General features: G+C 48.4%; 1 protein-coding gene across 8 annotated transcripts in view; it reads left to right on the top strand.

Annotated features, from left to right (window-relative positions):
- The window catches only part of SPECC1 (sperm antigen with calponin homology and coiled-coil domains 1), a 265582-nt gene that overhangs the window by 182368 nt on the left and 62350 nt on the right, over positions 1-20864 (top strand). For 7 of the 8 annotated variants that reach the window (XR_009499670.1, XM_059908106.1, XM_059908101.1 and 4 more), the window contains 5 exons: positions 919-1126; positions 3825-3898; positions 4249-4427; positions 18749-18894; positions 20000-20100. Coding sequence is in view for 7 of the 8 variants with exons in the window: in XM_059908106.1 (XP_059764089.1) it covers positions 919-1126; positions 3825-3898; positions 4249-4427; positions 18749-18894; positions 20000-20100 (708 nt within the window). In the remaining variant the exon portion in view is untranslated. Of the gene's footprint in view, positions 1-918; positions 1127-3824; positions 3899-4248; positions 4428-10792; positions 12228-18748; positions 18895-19999; positions 20101-20864 lie in introns of those variants that run through there. The other variant, XM_059908107.1, reaches the window with a different exon arrangement.

The raw sequence follows: 20864 nt of genomic DNA, 5'->3' as shown, positions 1-20864 counted from the left end.
CCAGAGCAATGTGTATCATGAATACATCTCAAAAACATAGTTGAAAAGAAGTTACAGAAGTGTAATCAGCGTAGCATATAACAGGACACAGTATAATACAGGACAAGAGCATCTTACCGTAGGATACAATGCAGTATAATACAGTGCCCTGCAAAAGCTTAATACAGTGTAATACCATTTGTGTCAAAATTTAAAAACATCCAGAACAATACTGTGTATTATCATGGGCACGTCCACATATAGTAAACCTGAAAAACCATTCGAGGAAAAACCACTTGCCAATTTTTGGACACTCTCTGGTGTGGGAAGGAAGGTTGAGGCTTTAACAAACGTTAAAGATTTCGCAGACGTGGCAAAATTTAACCATTGGCTCGTCTGTTTTGGTGCCTGGTTACCGTCACCTTTGGTGCTTTTCTGTATATTGAGAACGTTCGCTGATTAAACTTGAACAGGTGAAATGGGCGTGCTGTGCGCTTCTCCGTGTCTGGCATGTGCACGTTTCTGGCATTGCTGTCACATGGATGTTCCTCTAAAGAAACACTGTAGCTACAGAGGTTTGGGGTGTGCAGGGAGGTGTCAGCCTCCTGGGGCCCCAGCAGGGGGCGCGGCGGCATAGCGGACGCGAGGCGGCTGGGCAGCACCGCGGAAGGGGCAGGAAGGGCGGGTATTTAATAAGCACGTGCAGCTTTCCGTAGGCTGTAGGCAGGGGCCCAGAATCCCCCCGTTTGGCCACTTAACATCCATCACGTTCCTCTGCACATCTGTTGCCTTGGCTGTTTCCGAGGCTCAGGATACAAAGACGGTGCCAGGCACACACGTGCCCAGAGCTTCCTCTGCCGCTGCATCGATGGGCCTGACGCTGACGTGCGGGGAGCTTTTTCCTGTCCAGGTGACTGGGGAACCGTCCTTTTCTTCCAGGTGGAAAAGGATTATTCTTACCTGAAGGAGGTCTGCGATCATCAGGCAGAACAGCTGAGCAGAACCAGCCTGAAGCTGCAGGAGAGAGCATCGGAGAGCGACGCGGAGATCAAGGACATGAAGGAGACCATCTTCGAGCTGGAGGACCAGGTGGAGCAACATCGAGCGGTCAAGTTACACAACAAGCAGCGCATTGGCGAGCTGGAAGGTCGGTGGGCCCGAGCCCTGGGCGGCGTGGGTCGGGAGGCGGGGGGCTGCTGCCGAGAGGTCTTCCTCGTGCGTGTGCTGTGGTCTCCCGGGAAGAACGGCAGGTAACAGAGGCAGAATCATCAGCCTCCTTGACTGAGCCGCAAAGCAGGTGATACAGAAGGAAGCCTGTGGATCGTGGGCGGACAGTGTGTGGAGTTAGGGGCACCGCGTGTGAGCCGCTGCCGACCACACGGCGGGTGCCAACAGGTGTTTGCCATTGGGCTCTGATGGCTAGAGAGGTAGGGGGCAGGGGGTCGGACTGATTCGAACAGCCTGTACTCCTGGCCTCGGGAGAAAACAATTCCAGCATGGGCCCCATGGATGGTTGGTATCAAATGACTCACAGAGGTTACCTACTTCTTACTGAAGAGGCACCAGTGTATGGCTTACTTGTGAACCGGTTGCTTGTTTTGAATAGGGAGGGATGTTTGTCAGAGATTAGTTAAACATTGCCTGCCTTGTCCAAATAAGCCTTATCAAATGATCGCATCTACTGTGTTTTCCCTTCGTAACAAAAGAATTAGCTTGCAGAGCTTTTAGTGACAATAGCACGACTGGTGGCCTGAAAAGTTCCCCCACGGGTACAGCCCATCCTGATTATTTGAGGAACCCTTATTTTCGAATTCACCTGCTCGCCCAGACCGACTTGTAACCCCCAAAATCAGTACTCACAGCGCTCCCACTGCCGCTGGTGCCCGTGCAGAGCAGTGGAAAGCTTGAGGCTCACGACGTGCAAAACATCGGGACCAGAGGCCCGCGGGAACGTAACCTGTCTTTGCCGCGGGAGCTGATCCCGTGCGCCTGGCGACTGTACGTACCTGCCTCGACCGTGGCACCTGGCCGCGTAGTCTACGCCTCGGTCCAGTGGTCGCGTCACAGCTACTTCGTGTGCAATGTGGGGGTGACAACAGGACACTCAGCGTCACCGTCACCCAGGCTCTTCTCAGAGGTCACACCTGAGAGTACAGCAGAACACCCGACGCCGGACCGGACAAGTACAAGGCCAAACAGGAGGAGACCCGTTTCGTTTGTATTTTGTTTGTTTTTGCTTCAGTGATTTATTGTTGTCGAGAATTCGGTCGTGCTGTCCCCAAATCCTAAAAAGTCAGCACAGACACACCAAGAAAGCAGCATGTAATTACTGTCCAGAGCACAGGTCAGGCCCACTCCCTCTGGTTACGTCATAATGTGTCCAAGACCGAAAAGAACAATGACGGACCTGCATCTTTTGAGAAGCCGTTAACATCTGTTGGGGACGTTAGGGTGTTGATAGGTGTCTTTTCACCAGGAGATGCGGGGACACGAAAATCCATCTCGAGATAAACCGCTCCTCCCCCTTAAGACCCTTCAGAGGAATGGCCAGAAAGATAAAAAGAAGTTAAGGAGTGCCGTCTTTTTCTGCACCATTGACCCCAAACACAAATCCTCAGGCCCCACGTGTGAACCTGAGCTGCTGGGGTAGAACCTGACCACGTGTGGGTTTTCTGAAGCTTTTCTGGTAATTCCGGTTCGTATCCTTAATAGACAAGGACAGCTTTGGAGGGACCATGAGGACCCACTGGAGAACTTACACTACGTGTAACGGACGCGATCAGATTTAAACTGAGCGACTCTTGACAGCAATGTGGAGAGAACCAGAGACAGAGAGGGACTGAGGATTTTTTTTTTAAGTTTCTAATTCAATTTTATTTTATTATTTTTTTATTGAAGTAGAGTTGATGTAGAATATTGTGTAAGTTATGGGTGTATAAGATAGTGAGTCAGAATTTTTGAAGTGTTAGTCCATTTATAGTTATTATAAAATATTGGCTATATTTCCCATGTTGTAAAATATATCCTTCTAGCTTATTTTATACCTAATAGTTTGTACCTCTTAATCCCCAGCCCCTATATTGCCCCCGCTTTCCTCTCCCCACTGGTAACCGCTAGTTTGTTCTCTATGTCTGCGAGTCTGCTTCTTTTTTGTTGTATTCACTGGTTTGTTGTATTCTTTAGATTCCACGTGTAAGTGAGATCATAGAGTATTTGTCTTTCTCGTTCTGACTTATTTCACTGAGCATAACACCCTCCAAGTAAGATGTTCTTTACTAGGGAAAGGAAGTCCAGTCCCCAGTGGAGCTGTTGACGTACACCCGCCAGACCCTTGTCACCCTGGAGATTCTGAGTCTGTGGGTCAGAGTCTGGGGCTTGAACATCTGCTCTTTTGGAAAGCTTCCCAAGTGATTCAGAGTTTTAACTGCAGTTAAGTCCCACGGCTGTAGAAACTGACCTAAAAGTCACAACGGTAATAACCAGCCATATCTGCTGTTACGCAAAAGCCCTCCCTCCACCTCACGGTGATGAAGGATGTTCAGGGTGCCGCGTGCACTTCCAGGGAGGCCGAGAGTAAGTGTGTGAGTGTGAGCCGCTGTTTGCTCTCTTCCCAGAGCTCTGTGAGGCTGTGCCCTAACCTCACACCACCGCTTTCCCGAATCATCCCGCTCTCTCCTGGAGGAGCCCCTGCCTCTGGCTCCCGTGCTCAGGACGCTGAATGGGGCCCCGGCAGAAGGGGTGGGCTTCAAAGCCTGTTGCAGGATCTGGGTCTGCTCTGCTTCCGAACTTAGCTTCTCCCCAGAGTCTCGAGACTTTTCCAACTCCGTCTGCCTGTTCATTTCCAGGCAATGTGATGAAACTGGAGGAACAGAAGTCGGACCTGGAGAGGCAGCTGAAGACTCTGACGAAGCAGATAAAGGTGAGACGCGGTCACGGCAGGGGTGGGACGCCCTCCATCATTTTACTGGAAGTGTCCCCGTTAACTTAGGTTTGGACACCTCTGAGAGGTACCCTGACGACTCTCTGGCCCGCTGCGTATAGCAGGTTTGCGGGGCCCGGGCCCTGGAACCACGAACGGCGTGGCCGGGAGGGAAGTTCAGGCGACCTTGATTTCAGGACGGGCACTCCGACACCTGAGGGTGCAGCCCCGCCTGGGCCTTTTCCCGGTGGCGAGGCTGCTACAGCCGACCTCGCCCGGGGACCCACCTGGGGCCCCGCAGCCCAGCCCGGGGGCCGGTCTGATGCGGGCGCGGACTGCGGCTCTTCCAGGACGAGACGGAGGAGTGGCGGCGCTTCCAGGCTGACCTGCAGACAGCGGTGGTGGTGGCCAACGACATCAAGTGCGAGGCCCAGCAGGAGCTGCGTGCCGTCAAGCGGCGGCTGCTGGAGGAGGAGGAGAAGAACGCCCGGCTGCAGAAGGCCCTGGGGGACGCGCGGGCCCGCGGCAGGTGGGTCAGTGCCGCAGGTACCCGGGCCCGGGCCCACCTGCTCTCCTGGCCGGGGCTGCCGGCATCCACGCACGTGATGCTGGGCGTCTGTCCTGAGCCCTCGCCTCCCCTCCAGGTTCCTCTGCCCCCAGCCCCAGCCAGGGAATAACTAACTCCACGGCTAAGGAATAACTAACCCCCGGCCAGGGAATAACTAACCCCAAGGCCAGGGAATAACTAACCCCCGGCCAGGGAATAACTAACCCCAAGGCCAGGGAATAACTAACCCCCGGCCAGGGAATAACTAACCCCCAGCGAAGGAATAACTAACCCCACGGCCAGGGAATAACTAACCCCAAGGCCAGGGAATAACTAACCCCAAGGCCAGGGAATAACTAACCCCAAGGCCAGGGAATAACTAACCCCAAGGCCAGGGAATAACTAACCCCACGGCCAGGGGATAACTAACCCCACGGCCAGGGGATAACTAACCCTAAGGCCAGGGGATAACTAACCCCCGGCCAGGGAATAACTAACCCCCAGCGAAGGAATAACTAACCCCACGGCCAGGGAATAACTAACCCCAAGGCCAGGGAATAACTAACCCCCGGCCAGGGAATAACTAACCCCCAGCGAAGGAATAACTAACCCCACGGCCAGGGAATAACTAACCCCAAGGCCAGGGAATAACTAACCCCAAGGCCAGGGAATAACTAACCCCACGGCCAGGGAATAACTAACCCCAAGGCCAGGGAATAACTAACCCCAAGGCCAGGGAATAACTAACCCCACGGCCAGGGAATAACTAACCCCAAGCCCAGGGAATAACTAACCCCAAGGCCAGGGAATAACTAACCCCAAGCCCAGGGAATAACTAACCCCACGGCCAGGGAATAACTAACCCCAAGGCCAGGGAATAACTAACCCCCGGCCAGGGAATAACTAACCCCCAGCGAAGGAATAACTAACCCCACGGCCAGGGAATAACTAACCCCAAGGCCAGGGAATAACTAACCCCCGGCCAGGGAATAACTAACCCCTGGTCAGGGAATAACTAACCCCAAGGCCAGGGAATAACTAACCCCGCGGCCAGGGAATAACTAACCCCACGGCCAGGGAATAACTAACCCCACGGCCAGGGAATAACTAACCCCAAGGCCAGGGAATAACTAACCCCCGGCCAGGGAATAACTAACCCCTGGTCAGGGAATAACTAACCCCAAGGCCAGGGAATAACTAACCCCGCGGCCAGGGAATAACTAACCCCACGGCCAGGGAATAACTAACCCCACGGCCAGGGAATAACTAACCCCAAGGCCAGGGAATAACTAACCCGTGGCCAGGGAATAACTAACCCCGCGGCCAGGGAATAACTAACCCCACGGCCAGGGAATAACTAACCCCACGGCCAGGGAATAACTGACCCAAGCCAGAGAATAAGTAACCTGTGGGCAGGGAATAAGTAACCCCCGGCCAGGGAGTAACTAACCCCAAGGCCAGGGAATAACTAACCCCACAGCCAGGGTATAATGAACCCCACGGCCAGGGCATAACTAGCTCCACGGTAGAAATATTCCGCCCAGCACCGTCACCGCCGTTCCCGGTGGTGAGAAAGCTCGTCACTCGAGGGGACAAAGTTTTAGCCAGGTCCTCTCTGGGTTTGGAGGAGAGGATGCTCTTACATCTCACTGCTGGTCCGGGCCACTCGTGTCGGTCACCCTCGCCCAGTGGGAGAAACTTGACCGCTTCCTGGGGCCTGGCCACCAGGTGGAGGCCTCACCGTCCTGGCCCAGGACCTGCTTCTGTATTAGCAGCCCCCGTGGGCTCCCTGCAGAAGACCTTGAAATAAGCCGCTTTATTAAAAAGGGTGAGCGTGGAGAACATACGTCCGGCTGATACGTGATTCCCTTCTGCTCTCGAGGGGGACAGCACAGTCCGTTACCCAAGCAGGCCCTTCTTAGCAGCGAGCTTTCAGAATAAGCTGTTCCCAAAGTGAGCCCAGAGTTGGTTATTGTTTAAAATGTAAATGGTTTACACACAAGACTATCAACAGTATTTTAGGCTTCAGCTGATGCAGTGCTGTCTTTTTCCCAATCAGGAATAGATGTCCTTGACGTTGAGATTCTTGGTTATTAGAAGTTATTTTGAATTTTTGGATTTCTCTCAACATAAAACGTAGTAGAATTTAAAAATCAGATTTATTAAGTTCTGGATGCAGATTTGTACAGTTTTCCCTTTTTACCTGTTTTCCAGGGTTGACAGAGGCTGGATTCCGAGCCTCTGGGTCTGATATAGTATCATGAACTTCACAGCAGTGGAAGGAGTAGATTTCTGCTCAGAATTCTCTTTTGATTCTCTTACCAAACTTGCTTCAATCAATCTGGCGGCCCTTTGTTTATGAAAATCAAGATCATAATTTTATAGTCACACCTATACCCTCTGGCCACCAAAAGCACGTGAATTTTAAGGGAGAAGCAGAATAGGAAAACTAGATTTCATAGTGTTCCCTATTGAAATGATTGTGAGGTCATTCTGGTTTGCTTTGGTGTCTGCTTTTGTTATTTGTCCACGTGTCTTGCTTTTCTATTATGTGTCTTTGGAAGAGGAACCACGTCATAACCTGCATTGCTTCATATATACGTGAATTTACAGATGAATGATAAAAGACAAGCCTTGAGTTTAAGAGGTGGCCCTAAATAAGTTATTGTATGGGATGCTGCATTTCTTACTTAGATTCTAAGATACAGGTCAGATTATACAACTCGAACCCTGATACCACAGGAAATTTGAGTGCGTCTTGACAATTTAGGGCCCCATGTGCTACATCCAACATTTTCAAACTTAGGGTCACTTTTTTTTTCAAACACAGTATGTTTCTCTTTTGATTTTCAAGTGATTTGCAAACCTACCTCCTAATTCCAGCAGTTTAATCCCTTTATCACAAAATGTTTCAAAATTCGAGAACTGACACCAGTTCAGAACATAGCATGTTACTGAAACCCTGCAGGCGTCCGTGGGTTTCTTGGCTGTCATTGCCCTTCAGATGATTGCCAGAGTGGTTTCTTGTCTGATTTTGTGCTGCCCCGGCTAGCTGCCCCTTCTAAAGCATTGGCTATTGGAAAGTTACTTGCTGATGCCTCCACCTCTTCCTGAACCTACCACGTGAGCCAGACTTGCAGCCAGCTCACACCCTCCGAGGTCCCAAAGCCGCAGAGTGTTTCCATCTTGGCTGCCTGGGTTCTTGACTTTGACAGTCTTCTGACGAGAACTCAGAAGTCCTTCTCGGTTCAGCCACAGCCAAAGAACTTGCAGAAAATTCTCTGATGGGGTCCTCTAAGTACAACCAAGAGAAAGTAAGAGCATCAGAAAAGCGACTTGATCGTGACCCTGGATGGACTGATTCACATTCTCATCAACTGGCATTCGAGAGATCATAGGCCAGTAGGCAGGCAGGTGGGGTGCCTGGGTGTGAAGGCAAGTTAGCGTTTATTACCAAGAACTCAATAGTTAAAGTGGAACGTTATTTAACGTAGTAGTTTTAGATGATTCTAAAGCTTAGCTCATTAGCCATCTTCAATCCTGTGATGTTTTCAGAGGTATTTTTATTTTGGAGTCAGAATAACTGTTACTAAGGCACATGGGAAAATGAGGCTCTGGTCTCATCTTTGCCACAAACTGGCAAGGTTTTCTTCCCAGACCGAGCTCCTTCCTCTCTTAAATGAGAAGGTAAGGGCTTCCCTGGTGGCGCAGTGGTTAAGAATCCGCCTGCCAATATAGGGGACATGGGTTCGAGCCCTGGTCGGGGAAGATCCCACAGGCCGTGGAGCAACTAAGCCTGTGCGCCACAACTACTGAGCCTGCGCTCTAGAGCCCGCAAGCCACAACTGAGCCCGCGTGCCACAGCTACTGAAGCCCGCACGCATAGAGCCCGTGCTCCGCAACAAGAGAAGCCCGTGCACCACAACGAAGAGTAGCCCCCGCTCGCCGCAACTAGAGAAAGCCCGCGCACAGCAATGAAGACCCAACGCAGCCAATAAATAAATAAATAAATAAATAAATTTATTTTAAAAAAAAAATGAGGGGCTTCCGTGGTGGCGCAGTGGTTGGGAACCTGCCTGCCAATGCAGGGGACACGGGTTCGAGCCCTGGTCTGGGAGGATCCCACATGCCGTGGAGCGGCTGGGCCCGTGAGCCACAACTGCTGAGCCTGCGCGTCTGGAGCCTGTGCTCCGCAGCGAGAGGCCGCGGCGGTGAGAGGCCTGCGCACCGCGGTGAAGAGTGGCCCCCGCTCGCCGCAACTGGAGAAAGCTCTCGCACAGAAATGAAGACCCAACATAGCCAAAAATAAATAAATTAAAAAAAAAAAAAAATGATGGGCTTCCCTGGTGGCGCAGTGGTTGAGAATCTGCCTGCCAATGCAGGGGACACGGGTTCGAGCCCTGGTCTGGGAAGATCCCACATGCCGCGGAGCGACTAGGCCCGTGAGCCACAATTGCTGAGCCTGCGCGTCTGGAGCCTGTGCTCCGCAACAAGAGAGGCCGCGATAAGGAGAGGCCTGCGCACCGTGATGAAGAGTGGCCCCCGCTTGCCACAACTAGAGAAAGCCCTCGCACAGAAACAAAGACCCAACACAGCCAAAAGTAAAATATAAATAAAAAAAAAAAAATGAGAAGGTAAGAGTAGGTCGGATTTTAAGACCCCCCCTAAGCTCTGTTCTGAGACTGTTTGGTCAGGGGGCCTTTCTCTGATGGGGGAGTCAGGGACACATGTGCCCCCAGTACCACGTTCCCAGCACAAGCCTTGGGTCTCCCTTACACAGTGGCATCTCCGTATTGTAGCTGGGCCGTGGACCTCCTCTTTCTCTTCCAGAAATTTGAACAAACCCGTGTAGTTTTTGTGGACCTGAAAATGATCTGTTTCGCCAGACACAGAAATTATTGGATGGAAGGATAATGAATAACTTTTTCAACTCTGGCTGCTTCTTGTTTTGAACCATTAAGAGAAATACAATGAAATTAAAACTTTCACCAAAGTTAAAACATCAGACCTTTTTCCTGAAAAGTTAAGTCCTTGGGATTCAGAGAACACATGTGCAGCTCGACTTAATGCCTTGATGGGCCACACGCAGCCTTTCTAACAGAAGACACTGTCGGTGATATGTACATGACACGGGCGTCTCAAACAGTAGCAGGGAGAGACCTTTGTGTGCCTTCTGTTTCTCTGACACAGTATGGACCATTGTTTTTAGGGTGACTCATTCGATTTTTGCTGTATGTATCATATGACACCAATAAGCAGCCTCTTAAAGAGTTAAACACACTGAATGTCTGTGCCTAAATAACTGTATCAGTTTCTAAAATAGAACGTCGAAGGTTCCCAGTGTGTTTAGCTTGTACCACTGGTTCTCTCGTTGTCACCTCTGAACTGAGCAGCATGGCGGCCGGTCACTGCCAGACTCTCTGGAATTGGCTTTTAACTCTGTGTGTGCACACGTGCATTCTGCCCTGACGTCAGTTGTGTGCCTGCGCGCCCTGTGTGTTGTTCTTACAGCTGTAATGTGTCACAGCCGCTCGCTGGGTGTCTGGAGCTGTCGCTGGAGAGGGAAAGTAGGAAGTTGGAGGCATAGCTTCTTGGGTCACTGAGATGACTTGTCCGGCTCTCTCCCTGTGGATGCTTTGATACAGCATCTCCGGCCCTTCAGCGAGGGGGCCAGTTCTCGTGGGGATTCCTGAGCAGTTTCCGAGCGAACCTCACATGCGAACCTCCAACTGCTGGGGGCCTCTGGCATTTTATTTGCCCCTCGAAGTAGAAACCGGTCCTCTGGTATCCCAACAAGCATAATCCTTTCACTCTCACATGACTTATTTTTTCAAAGCTTCAGTTTGCATCTGTGGCATTAGAGCTGTAGCCTATGATTCTAAAGAGCTACGTCTACTTCCCTGCTCCCAGGCCCCTGTCTTCACAGATTTGCTTTGAGAAGTGGGCGTGAGCTTCCCTGAAGCCTTTAGAGTGTGTGTACTGTAATAGTAAAAGAAATCTTTTTTTTTTTTTTTTTTTGGCCTTAACTGTAGGACAGTAGAGGGAAGCACGAGCCATTCTGTCAATTACAGGGGCCTGATTTGGTTGGTCTTGGACATCTCTGCCGACACCCTTGTCTGTCGGTGACGGTCTAGTGGGAGGAGCCCGGCGTGTTGAAGTTTTAGCATTTTCTCTGTCTGAAGACCTTTGACTTCCAAAAGAGATGGGGACAGTCGAAATTCAGACGTGCTGCTCTGAGCTTTTCCCCGTGGACAGCGCCAGCTGTTAGCCCTTGTGTGTGTAGACTAAGGTCGTGTTGCGTTAAGTGACACCTTTACCAGCCTTTGCCTCCCGTTTCTATTTTCCAGCTCCATGGTCTCTGTCAGCTATAGCAGAGCAGGTGGTGGAAGAGAGGCCGCCCAGCCCTTGCCATGATGGGAAACCACAGCCATTTCTGTGTGAAAGGGGGAATGTGTAGAGGAGAAATAACCTTTTGATAAAGAACCAAACGGTCTCCTTAGAACAGCCACTGTTGCCCAGAGTCATTGTCATCAAGTCTCTTTACCCTTTTTTTTTTTTTTTTTTTTTTTGCATTTTGGAGTCAACTCTACACAAAGATGATCCTTCCCTCTTTTTTTTTTTTTTTTTTCTTTGTTCTTCTCAGAAGATTCAGCAGTCTTTTGTTTGGAGCACAAAATAAAGTTGTTCTGCAAAACAAAGTCTGTCGTGAAAAAATTTTCGAGATGCAGCCAGAGTGCTGAGGGAGGGCCGTGGCGTTGCACGTGCAGAGTGAACGCAGCCCAGGCCGTGCTTTACTTTTTTGGAGTTTATTTTTATGTTTCCTTTTGAATACAGTGTCTGATAAGCTTGGAATTAACACTGTTTTAGGTGAAATAGGAAGCCGTCTGCATGACGTCTCGTTCTGAAGAAGTTAGAAAGTTCTGCTTCCTCTGTGTCAAGTCTTGATTTCACCTTTTCACGCTGGGGTCTGACTTCCTTAAGCTCGTCTGAAACAAGCCACCACCATGTTTTGGGCTGATTTCCAAAATCTCTTTGGGGTTCAATATGGATAGATGTTTGCTTGATCATAAAGGATGTAGTTGAATCAGATAAGTTTCTGTGGTGACGGTGCTAATTGGAATTGAACTGAGAACTAACGAACAACGACAAAAGCCTCGTGAATAAAACTCACCCTGGAAATCTAAAGACTTTTTCAATCCAGAAGCATATAACTCAGCGGGATCCAAGATTCAAAGCGTGACTTGAAACTCTTGGAAGTACGTACGTTTGTGAAGATCTGGGTCCAATTCAGCAACCTCCGTCAGGCAGAACTCATTGCAGCTCTCGTGTGAAGAACTTCTAGACCATTAGCTACGTCATCAGGAAGGTGAGACAAGATGGGATCCACGGAAAATTAGGAACAGGAAAGCCCTTTAACTCAGGAGGACATTGTGGGTGTCATACAAGAGAGCACAGAGTCACTAGAAAAATTCGACGTGGTGACAGAAAGAGGAGAGGTCGATGTCCTCTCTGTAAAAATAGTTCTGACATTCGCTGGAGTTGTCCTGGTGGGACAGGAATTTACATACTGGGAGATCTTTACCTCGGACTGAGAATCCTTAGGATGATATAAAACTCATTTGCCGGGTGTTTTCAAATACAAACAAGAAAAATGCAACCTCAGCTTCAAATGCACAGCTGTCTCTGCCCCACATATTTTGATCTGTCTTCCTCTGGGGACTGTCAAGTATTTTTATATGTAAGCGTTTATGAAGTGCTAAATAAACATGTCGTTATTTAGAAGAGTCTTTTGCCTGATTTTTAATCACTGGCCACGTTTCTGCGGGGCCTTCTGGTCACTTTGTTCTCAATTTTCCAGGGTGTGTAGTTTCAGAACTTTAAAGCCACGTCAGATGACTGGAATTGAGGCAGAAGCAAACGGTATTTTCAATGCAAGTTGTAGATAGGAGGTTGAGTTTTAAGTACAAATGTTATTTTTTTTTTTTAAATGATTTCATTATTGGAAACAAGAGGGCAAGGAGCAAGTATAATAATTTTGCATAAATGAATTTTTAATTAAAGATTCTGGAGTATTGGAAAGTACAGGACATGGTATTTGAAGTCTAGAACTGTCTTGTTGAAATTTAAAGACAAATAGTAGATTGTTTGGTGATTTACTGTATTGGATTTCTTCTTAATTATGAAGTAATATTTAGGTGAACCGGTAATAAAATGGAGGTGTTAAAGAAAATATTCATCCTTCTCCCCCTTGAGTAGCGTCCTGGAAGGTAATCAGTATTCTTCATCTGTTTTACACACATACTCTCTCAGATATTTGGTCTGCTTTCTTTATTTAGTCTGATGTGAGGAGTGGGTCTTCTTCTTCCAGATGGACAGCAGTCACGCCAGCACCGTTTATTATATCACCACACCATCCTTTGCCCGCAGAACTGAAATCCCACCTTGACGTCGTTCATTTCATCCGTTTTCAGAGAGACTTTCCCAGTGTGCTCTTGTTCTTCTTTCTCTGGAGCTGATTCTGCTTTAAACTGTCTTCATGGGATTATATGATTGCTAATACAATTTTTTACACTTGGCCTTTCATCTTAAAGTGTCATCTTTCACATACTTTCTTGAATTTTATTGTATTCTGAAGGCAGATGCTTTTAAGTGTCTAAATCTGTTTCCTGTTCTGTATTTACAAATGTCTGTTCTCCCTTGAGTGCGGTGATTCTTTTCAGTTTATACTGTGAAATCTATTCATGGATCAGGGCCTGTTTTTTCCCATCACTTATTCTTGCTTCAGTGGATAAAAGTGTATCAGGGCCTGTCACTCGCCCTGGATCAGTGGCTGGATTCTGCCTCGATCTGTGCTCACTCTGCCTGACTGCTCTTGAAATCTTCTTCTCATATCTTAAACTTGAAGGAAGCCTCTTTAAGGTAAATTTCTGTCGCATGTCGGAGACACAGACAGGGCAAGGAGTGCAGAGGAAGAGGTGCCAGCGGGGGAAATTCACCCGTGTCCAGTTTCTTCTCTGTTTGGTGAAGGCGGCATGTAGGAGCTGGTTTTGGGGTCTGTTTTGCTTGGCCGTTGTCCATTTCAGGCGTGTCCTGTGGCCATTCCCGATCTGCCCCCTTTTACTACTGTCCTTTGTGCCGGGGATCAACCACCCCGGCCTCCTCGGACAGGCGTGTCTTTCTTTGTGTCACTGATCCTTTGCGGGAGGGGTGCTCTGCCTGTCCCCCAGGTGTTGCTTCCAGCCCTGGCCGCCCTCCAGGACCCAGGGCCTCAGTGGGGTTTCCCACATCTTCAATCTCTTTGCAAGGGAATCGGGGTAAACCGGTAGTATTTTTCTCGTCACTTTCCCCCACTTATTCTCTGCGTCACAGAAATTCTTCAAAGTCAGAGGCACGGACATGCTATCTTTCTGTAGTTTCTGGTGCCGATGCAGGGTTTTTACGATGTATTCCTGTGTTGCTTGCTGTTGGGATTTGGAGGGTAAGAGGCTTGTGTTCAAAATGCCGTTTTACGCTGTTTGTTTTTATTGTCATAGACATACTTACACTGAAATTCCGAGGACACTGACACCTGAGACAGAATGCTTAACTGATTTCTGTCTCGCTGTGGACCTGCAGACTTCTTTTAGGTTTGTGTTGTGCACAATAAGAAGAAACATCTTGGGAACATTTCCTTCCAGGTCAGGATACAGAACAAGCAAAGGCACGGAGGACAGAAGAGGAAGAGAGCATCAGGCGGCCGGGCTTTGGTCCGGAAGCCAGTGGGTGGAGGGGAGTCACGGGCCGTCGGTCTGTGCGGCCCCAGGAAGGGCCTGGGTGGGCTCCATTCAGTTGTTCAGGAAAGAGCTGTGCTGAGTGCGAGATTGATGTGCCCCGTCTTCTTTACAAATACTAGTCTCCCGATTGTGAAGGCATCAGTGGTGTAATGCGACGTTTCCCAAACATAGTTAACCTTTGAATACCTTAAAACTAATTGCGAGCAATAACTCGCATGTCCTTGGATCAAAACCGACAGCAACGCCGAGCTGTGCCCTGTGTGATGACCTAAGAGCCGTAGAAAACCGACACTATTTGAAGATTCTGTTCTGTAACCAAACAAGGGAAGCCATGCGTTAGAGGCATTAGACAACATTTAATAAGTAAGGGGTGAGTACAGACATAGGCGCATGTACACGTTTAAATACCAGTGAGAGGTACAGAAGGTAGGCAGCAGTCAGCGAGCAGGGGACGTGGTCCACGGGCAGGACACACCCCCATCTCCCGTGTTGGTGCCTCGGGTGGCCTCACATACAACTGACTATCTGTCGTTCTCAGGGGTGGGTTGCACCTCCTAAGAGCAGATTACCCCATAAAAATAAGAGCAAGGAAAGAAATATTGGTAGCATTTTTCTTAAATATACATTAAACAAATTTGGAGAAGTCCCATCAGCGTTATTACTTTTTTTTTTAAGAGCCCTTTGTGCCTCTCACAGGACACCCACACATCATAGAAAAACCTGAGAAAGGCATGTCAAACAGCTGGGTTTTCACCCCAGATTCCCCACATACAAGCCTTATGACCTTCATCAAGTGTTTCATCTAAAATGAAGGATTGTAACTTACGGAGTTTTTGCGGAAAAGTAAATTAGATAATGATTTTAAGACCCATGGCACGGGCCGTGGAGTTATATATCAGACACAGATTTTTTTGTGGAAATTATTCATTGTCACCAGAGTTGTACATGCTGGGAGCAGACGGGAAACACGCCTCGTTTCTGTGGTTGGTTAAACGTGGTCGCTAAACGACGCAGCTGTCTGAGCTGCACTGAGAAGCAGATTGAGCAAAGCGCAAGAAGTGCAGCTGCAGGAGGCTTTTGTGTGCAGTTGTATTTACAGCACCGCGCGAGCTGTCCTTTTGGGCGATTCAAGGGATTTCCAAGGCTCTGTTGGCTATACGTGTGAGTTTTACTTTGCAGATCAACCCGACAGCCTCTCATGTGTCTTAGGAGGCCGCAGCTGACCGTGAACAGTGTCTAACCCACAGTGGGCCCTTGGAGTGTTTCCTTTACTTAGTGAATTGGCTAGTGTACACCTGGTTGTATGCTTGAGTATTTCTTAGTATCCTTTATAGAATACAGAGTCTTTATTCTTCTGCAGAACAGAGGGAATGTCATACTCGGTTTATCGCTGGGGTTGTTGCTGGTCGATCCTAACAGTCTGAAGCCAAGCGGTGTCCCTGCTCACGGTTACAGCGCTGATGGGACCAACAGCGTCCTATGCTTCTTCTCCCTACACACACACACACACACTTCTGTGGGTCTTCTCCCTACACACACACACACACACACACAGCCACACTTCTATGGTTCTCCCTACACACACACACACACACACACACACACACATACACACACACCCCTACCCCTATGCTTCTTCTCCCTAGACACACACACACACACACAGACACACACAGACACACCCCTATGCTGCTTCTCCCTAGACACACACACACACACACACACACACTTCTGTGGGTCTTCTCCCTACACACACACACACTTCTATGGTTCTGCTCCCTACACACACACACACACACACACACACAGACACACTTCTGTGGTTCTTCTCCCTACACACAAACACACACACACACACCCCTACCCCTATGCTTCTTCTCCCTAGACACACACACACACACACACACACAGAGACACACACACACACCCCTGTGCTTCTTCTCCCTAGACACACACACACACTTCTGTGGTTCTTCTCCCTACACACACACACACACAGACACACTTCTATGCTTCTTCTCCCTACACACACACACACACACACCCTTACCCCTATGCTTCTTCTCCCTAGACACACACACACAGACACACACACAGACACATACACACCCCTGTGCTGCTTCTCCCTAGACACACACACACACACCCCTACCCCTATGCTTCTTCTCCCTAGAAACACACACACACACACAACCCCCTGTGCTTCTCCCTAGACACACACATGCACACACACACTTCTATGGGTCTTCTCCCTACACACACACACACACACACACCCTTATGCGTCTTCTCCCTAGACACACACACACACACCCCTATGCATCTTCTCCCTACATACACACACACCCCTGTGCTTCTCCCTAGACACACACACACACACACACACTTCTGTGGGTCTTCTCCCTACACACCACACACACACACACACACACATATATCGCTGTTATGTAACGTGGTAGGTCTTTAGTCCAGTAGCTTCGTTAACCTACTTAAACAGCTGGCGGGGTTTTCTCACACTCATTCTTGCTGTTCTAGCCCAGCAGACTAGCGTTGCTAGTGTGGAACGCTGCCCTTGATACCTGAAAGCAGGGGGGCTGGGATTGGTTCTTGCATCCTTGCTACTTCCTTATGGTGTCGAAATGAGTCTTCTGTATCATTTGATGTTGTGAGTCACAGAGAAACTTAGGTAATCAAAGGGAGCACCTTGGCGGAATGTAATTTTATTCTCATTAAATTATCAAGGAGTGAAATAAAAATGGATTTTTAAAAACAGTCTTCCTTTGAGGGGTGCTTTAAATCCTCCAGGCCAGGTGGCAGGACGGGTACATGGATGGGTAAGAAGGTGCCCTCTTTATCACCTTCCTGAGAATGGCTGGGACAGAAATGAGAGGTTTTTTCCCTGCTCGTACCTAACCTGATTTCGCTCTCTTTCTGCATACTTACCATCTGATTTCATACTGTGTGACACAACAGGGAAAATAACAAAAACCAACCCCATTCGATTAAAAAAAAAAAAAAAAAAAAACCCTTACCAATTTCTGAAATACCTGATATTTCGTTCCAGAAAAAGTCATCAATTTACTGATTTTTTCTTTTTTTCACTCAAAAGAAGGGACTGTGGAGACAAGAGCGTAGGGCAGTGTGACTTAAGTGTTTTAAGTTCTGTTTCACTTAAATTTATTCTACTCACGTTGATTACAGAGCAACAGGAGAAAGCTTTGAGAATTAAGGACAAGTAAATTCAAGCACAGAAGCTTATGAGTAGCTAGGTTCCTTTCAAAAAGATCAATAAATGAATATTTTAAACTTCCACTGACCTTATTTAAAGTACACTGCCAGAAGTGTTCTGTTTGAGCCATTCTCATACATTAGTCACCTTTTTGCAAAACAGCTGTGGCAATTTGACACAATAGAAAGAGCAGTGATTTAGGAATCGGAAGTCGGGAGGTGTTGTCTTGGCTCATTCACAGGGAGATTAAATGACAGGCTAACGTCCCCTGGATGAGGAAGCCATGCATGAGAGGATTGACGCCGATGGTCTGTCTTTAAAAGGCTCTTCTATGAGTCTGTGCTGCAGTCTGGAAAGCACAGAGAGAACTCGCCAGGAAAGTGTGGGAGAGCGGAGAAGCCTCAGCTCACGCAGAGTTGCACTGTTGCTCTAGAGTACAATTACCATTCTCTTGGGGGGCAAACACATGAGTCAGGATTCTCTTGTACCTAAGAGGTGGCAGTCTCGTGGGTTTAAGCAGGAAGGCACCAAAGGGGTTGCAGGATCGTTGGGGGATGGGGGGACAGCTGGAGAGACAGACTCCAGGCTGAGCTTCCGGGAGCAACGCTCGAAGTCACAGCGCACAGAACTGGGCTGCCAGGAGAGCTGCTGCCTCTGCCGTGAAGGGGAGCCTTAAACCAGGACGCTGCCTGCCTGGTCGGAAAGCTGCCACCAGTTTCCAGCCGCAGGCGCACCTTGCCTCTGCTTCCGTCTGTCTCCGCGTAGTGAAAGCCCTGTGCCCTGCCTCTCCTTCCTGACTCGGGTCCCGATCCACGGCTCGTCCAGTCTTTCTGCTGGGAGCCTAAATCCCCCATCGGAAATCCTAGCTGCGGGGGGGGTCCCGAAATGTCATCTTTCCAACCTCTGTGCGCCAGGTGGGGATGAGATTCACATTGACACACCAACCCGTTGTATCTACCACGGACAGTAAGCTAACTATTTTATGATAAATAACATTTGTCTGGGTTTTTTTTTGCAGTTTACAGTTACATCCTTTTTATTTAGAGCTCATGTCAAGTCACTCTACATATAAAAATGCTATCTCTGGCCATTCCGGAGAAGACATCTCTCTGATGAAAATTAAGAGCGGTACCCACGTTATTTCCTAAAATGCAAAGCTGTTAGGGAAAACAGGATTTTCAGTCTGGGATCCTCCTCCCAGATTTGTTTCCTCTTCTCGACGTTGGTTGTTTCCGTCTCTGTTCTGTGTCCTGTGGGGACATCCTCCACCTTTTCAATCTGATTTGCTCTTTGCCGTGCAGACCTGTGAAGGAAGACTCGGAGCCCTCCGAGGTGGACGCCCCTGGCCGGTGGCACGGCGTCTACGTGAACAGAGCTCCTTCCACGTCTTCAGAGTCTGCAACCACCGTTAAGTCCCTTATCAAGTCATTTGACTTGGGACGTCCAGGTATTTCATCATTCTGTTTCATAAGCGAAACTCAAATTCAGACCGTGGCCCCATGGATCAAGCCCATCCTCCACCACTCTGGTCCCACATTGGTGTGACCACGGGGCCCTTCCCAGGCCATCCACGTGTAGACATGGTGCGCGATGCCCTCTGGGGCTCCAGTGAGACAACAGAGAGAGCCAGCTCTCCTGTCCTCCTCTCCTCAACTCCAGTTCCTGCCTCTCCACCTTCCTTTTCTGCCTCTGTGTCTGTGAAATCCAGGCCACTGCTGATGGCCTTCTTGCCATCTCGTGAGGATTAGCAGGGTCGGCCAGAGGCTCCGTCTCTTGGGAAATGAGGCACAGATCTGTGTGTTCGGCCGCCTTGCTGACACCCTGGCCTTCGTTATCCTAGAACGTGCTGCTACAAGCTTCTCCCCGTGGTCTTGTGTGCGGCCCCTGGTGCTGACCTGTGTTCCTGATCGTGGGACATGCCCAGCTTTTTCTGGCAGTGTCTGCCTGACCCACAATTCACCTTTATTCACTGTTACCGCCACATGAGAAAAATGCATCTCTCTACTGTACACCCATAAAGACAGGGAAGAGAAGAAACCAAATGTGCCTGTATGCAAAATACAATGTATTTCTTCCCTTGATTGCAACAGATATGCCTGTTGTAGTGGAAGGCCAGAGTAACAGCTAACCCTAGGATGCCGTCTCTGCTAAAATAGTTTGGGGCTAAATTAGATTAAGATTAGACTACAAAGACCGGAAGCTGTGAAGGCTCAGTGACTGCATTCGGTCTGTGAAGGTGGGAAAGGAATGAACAATAATGGTTTATGCAAGAGTGTTCTGTTCTGCCTGCTGTAGGTGACTCATCCCCTGTATGTTTTCTTGTTCCTCGTGAGTCCTACATCTAAGAGCAGCCCCCATTTAGTTAACTCCCCCCAACTCATTCCCCAATTCAATACTGGTCCAGGGCAGAAGAGGGTGAAAGAGTACACGTAATACCTAATTAGCATCATGGGATACTTCTTTAGCCACCAAAAGAGTAGCAAGTCAGGAACTATTATTTGCTGTTTTGAACCAGAGCAGCGTAGAAATGTCCCCATCTCTTTTCTTGGCAGGTGGAACTGGGCAGGACATTTCTGTCCATAAGGCCTCCAGGAGCCCCCTGAGTGGGATCCCCGTGAGGACCACTCCAGCCGCCGCTGTTTCTCCAATGCAGGTATCAGAGCCAACGGCGTGGGGCGGGGGGTAGGGCTGGTGTCACGCGGTACCCAGGCAACAAAAGGGAACCGAGAACCAGCGGGTTTATTTTTTTGAGGCACATTGAACATTTTTTTTAGTACACTTAAAATAATACTAATGAAACTTTCGTTAAAAATTACCTGTTGGTTCCTGAGGAAGGTCTGAGATGCTGCAAACGTCGTACAGGTTTGTTAACGCCTCTTTCTTGGTTTCCCATAAGATGACGCTGTCAAAGTTTTCAGTTAAATGAAGATTGTAATTTTTATTAGAAGTGGACATTGAACTGGATATATCTCTCAAAGAATCGATTTTTTAAAATGCCCCCAGAGAGAGAGAATGTTTACAGTTTATAAATTCTTAGAGTTCACTGCATGTAACTGCATGTAAAACCTGAAGGTTTTAGACCAAAGCCTCTTGGCATTTCTATGACCAGGGCCTTTGTTGTTATTAATGGCACTCAGCATTTTGCCTCTGCTGAGCTAAGATTGATGTTGTCATCAACAAGTTCCATTTTTGATGTTATTAGTAGTTATGGATATTGTTTGGGATCTTTTAAGCTTTAAAAAAAAATACTTTTTTCACTTTTTTGCCCTTGAAGGTAACTTCCACCACCTTCTGTGTAAAACCAGATAAAACAATTATTTATTTTATGATAATCATTTTTTATTTAATAAAAGTGAAAGAGGTCATGCTTCGTTTTTACTTATCTTTGTTGAGCTATAAACACAAGTTTGCTAGTAA

The sequence above is a fragment of the Balaenoptera ricei genome, chromosome 20 (assembly GCF_028023285.1).
Source record: "Balaenoptera ricei isolate mBalRic1 chromosome 20, mBalRic1.hap2, whole genome shotgun sequence".
Lineage (NCBI taxonomy): Eukaryota > Metazoa > Chordata > Mammalia > Artiodactyla > Balaenopteridae > Balaenoptera > Balaenoptera ricei.
This window is presented reverse-complemented; position numbering and strand designations above follow the sequence as displayed.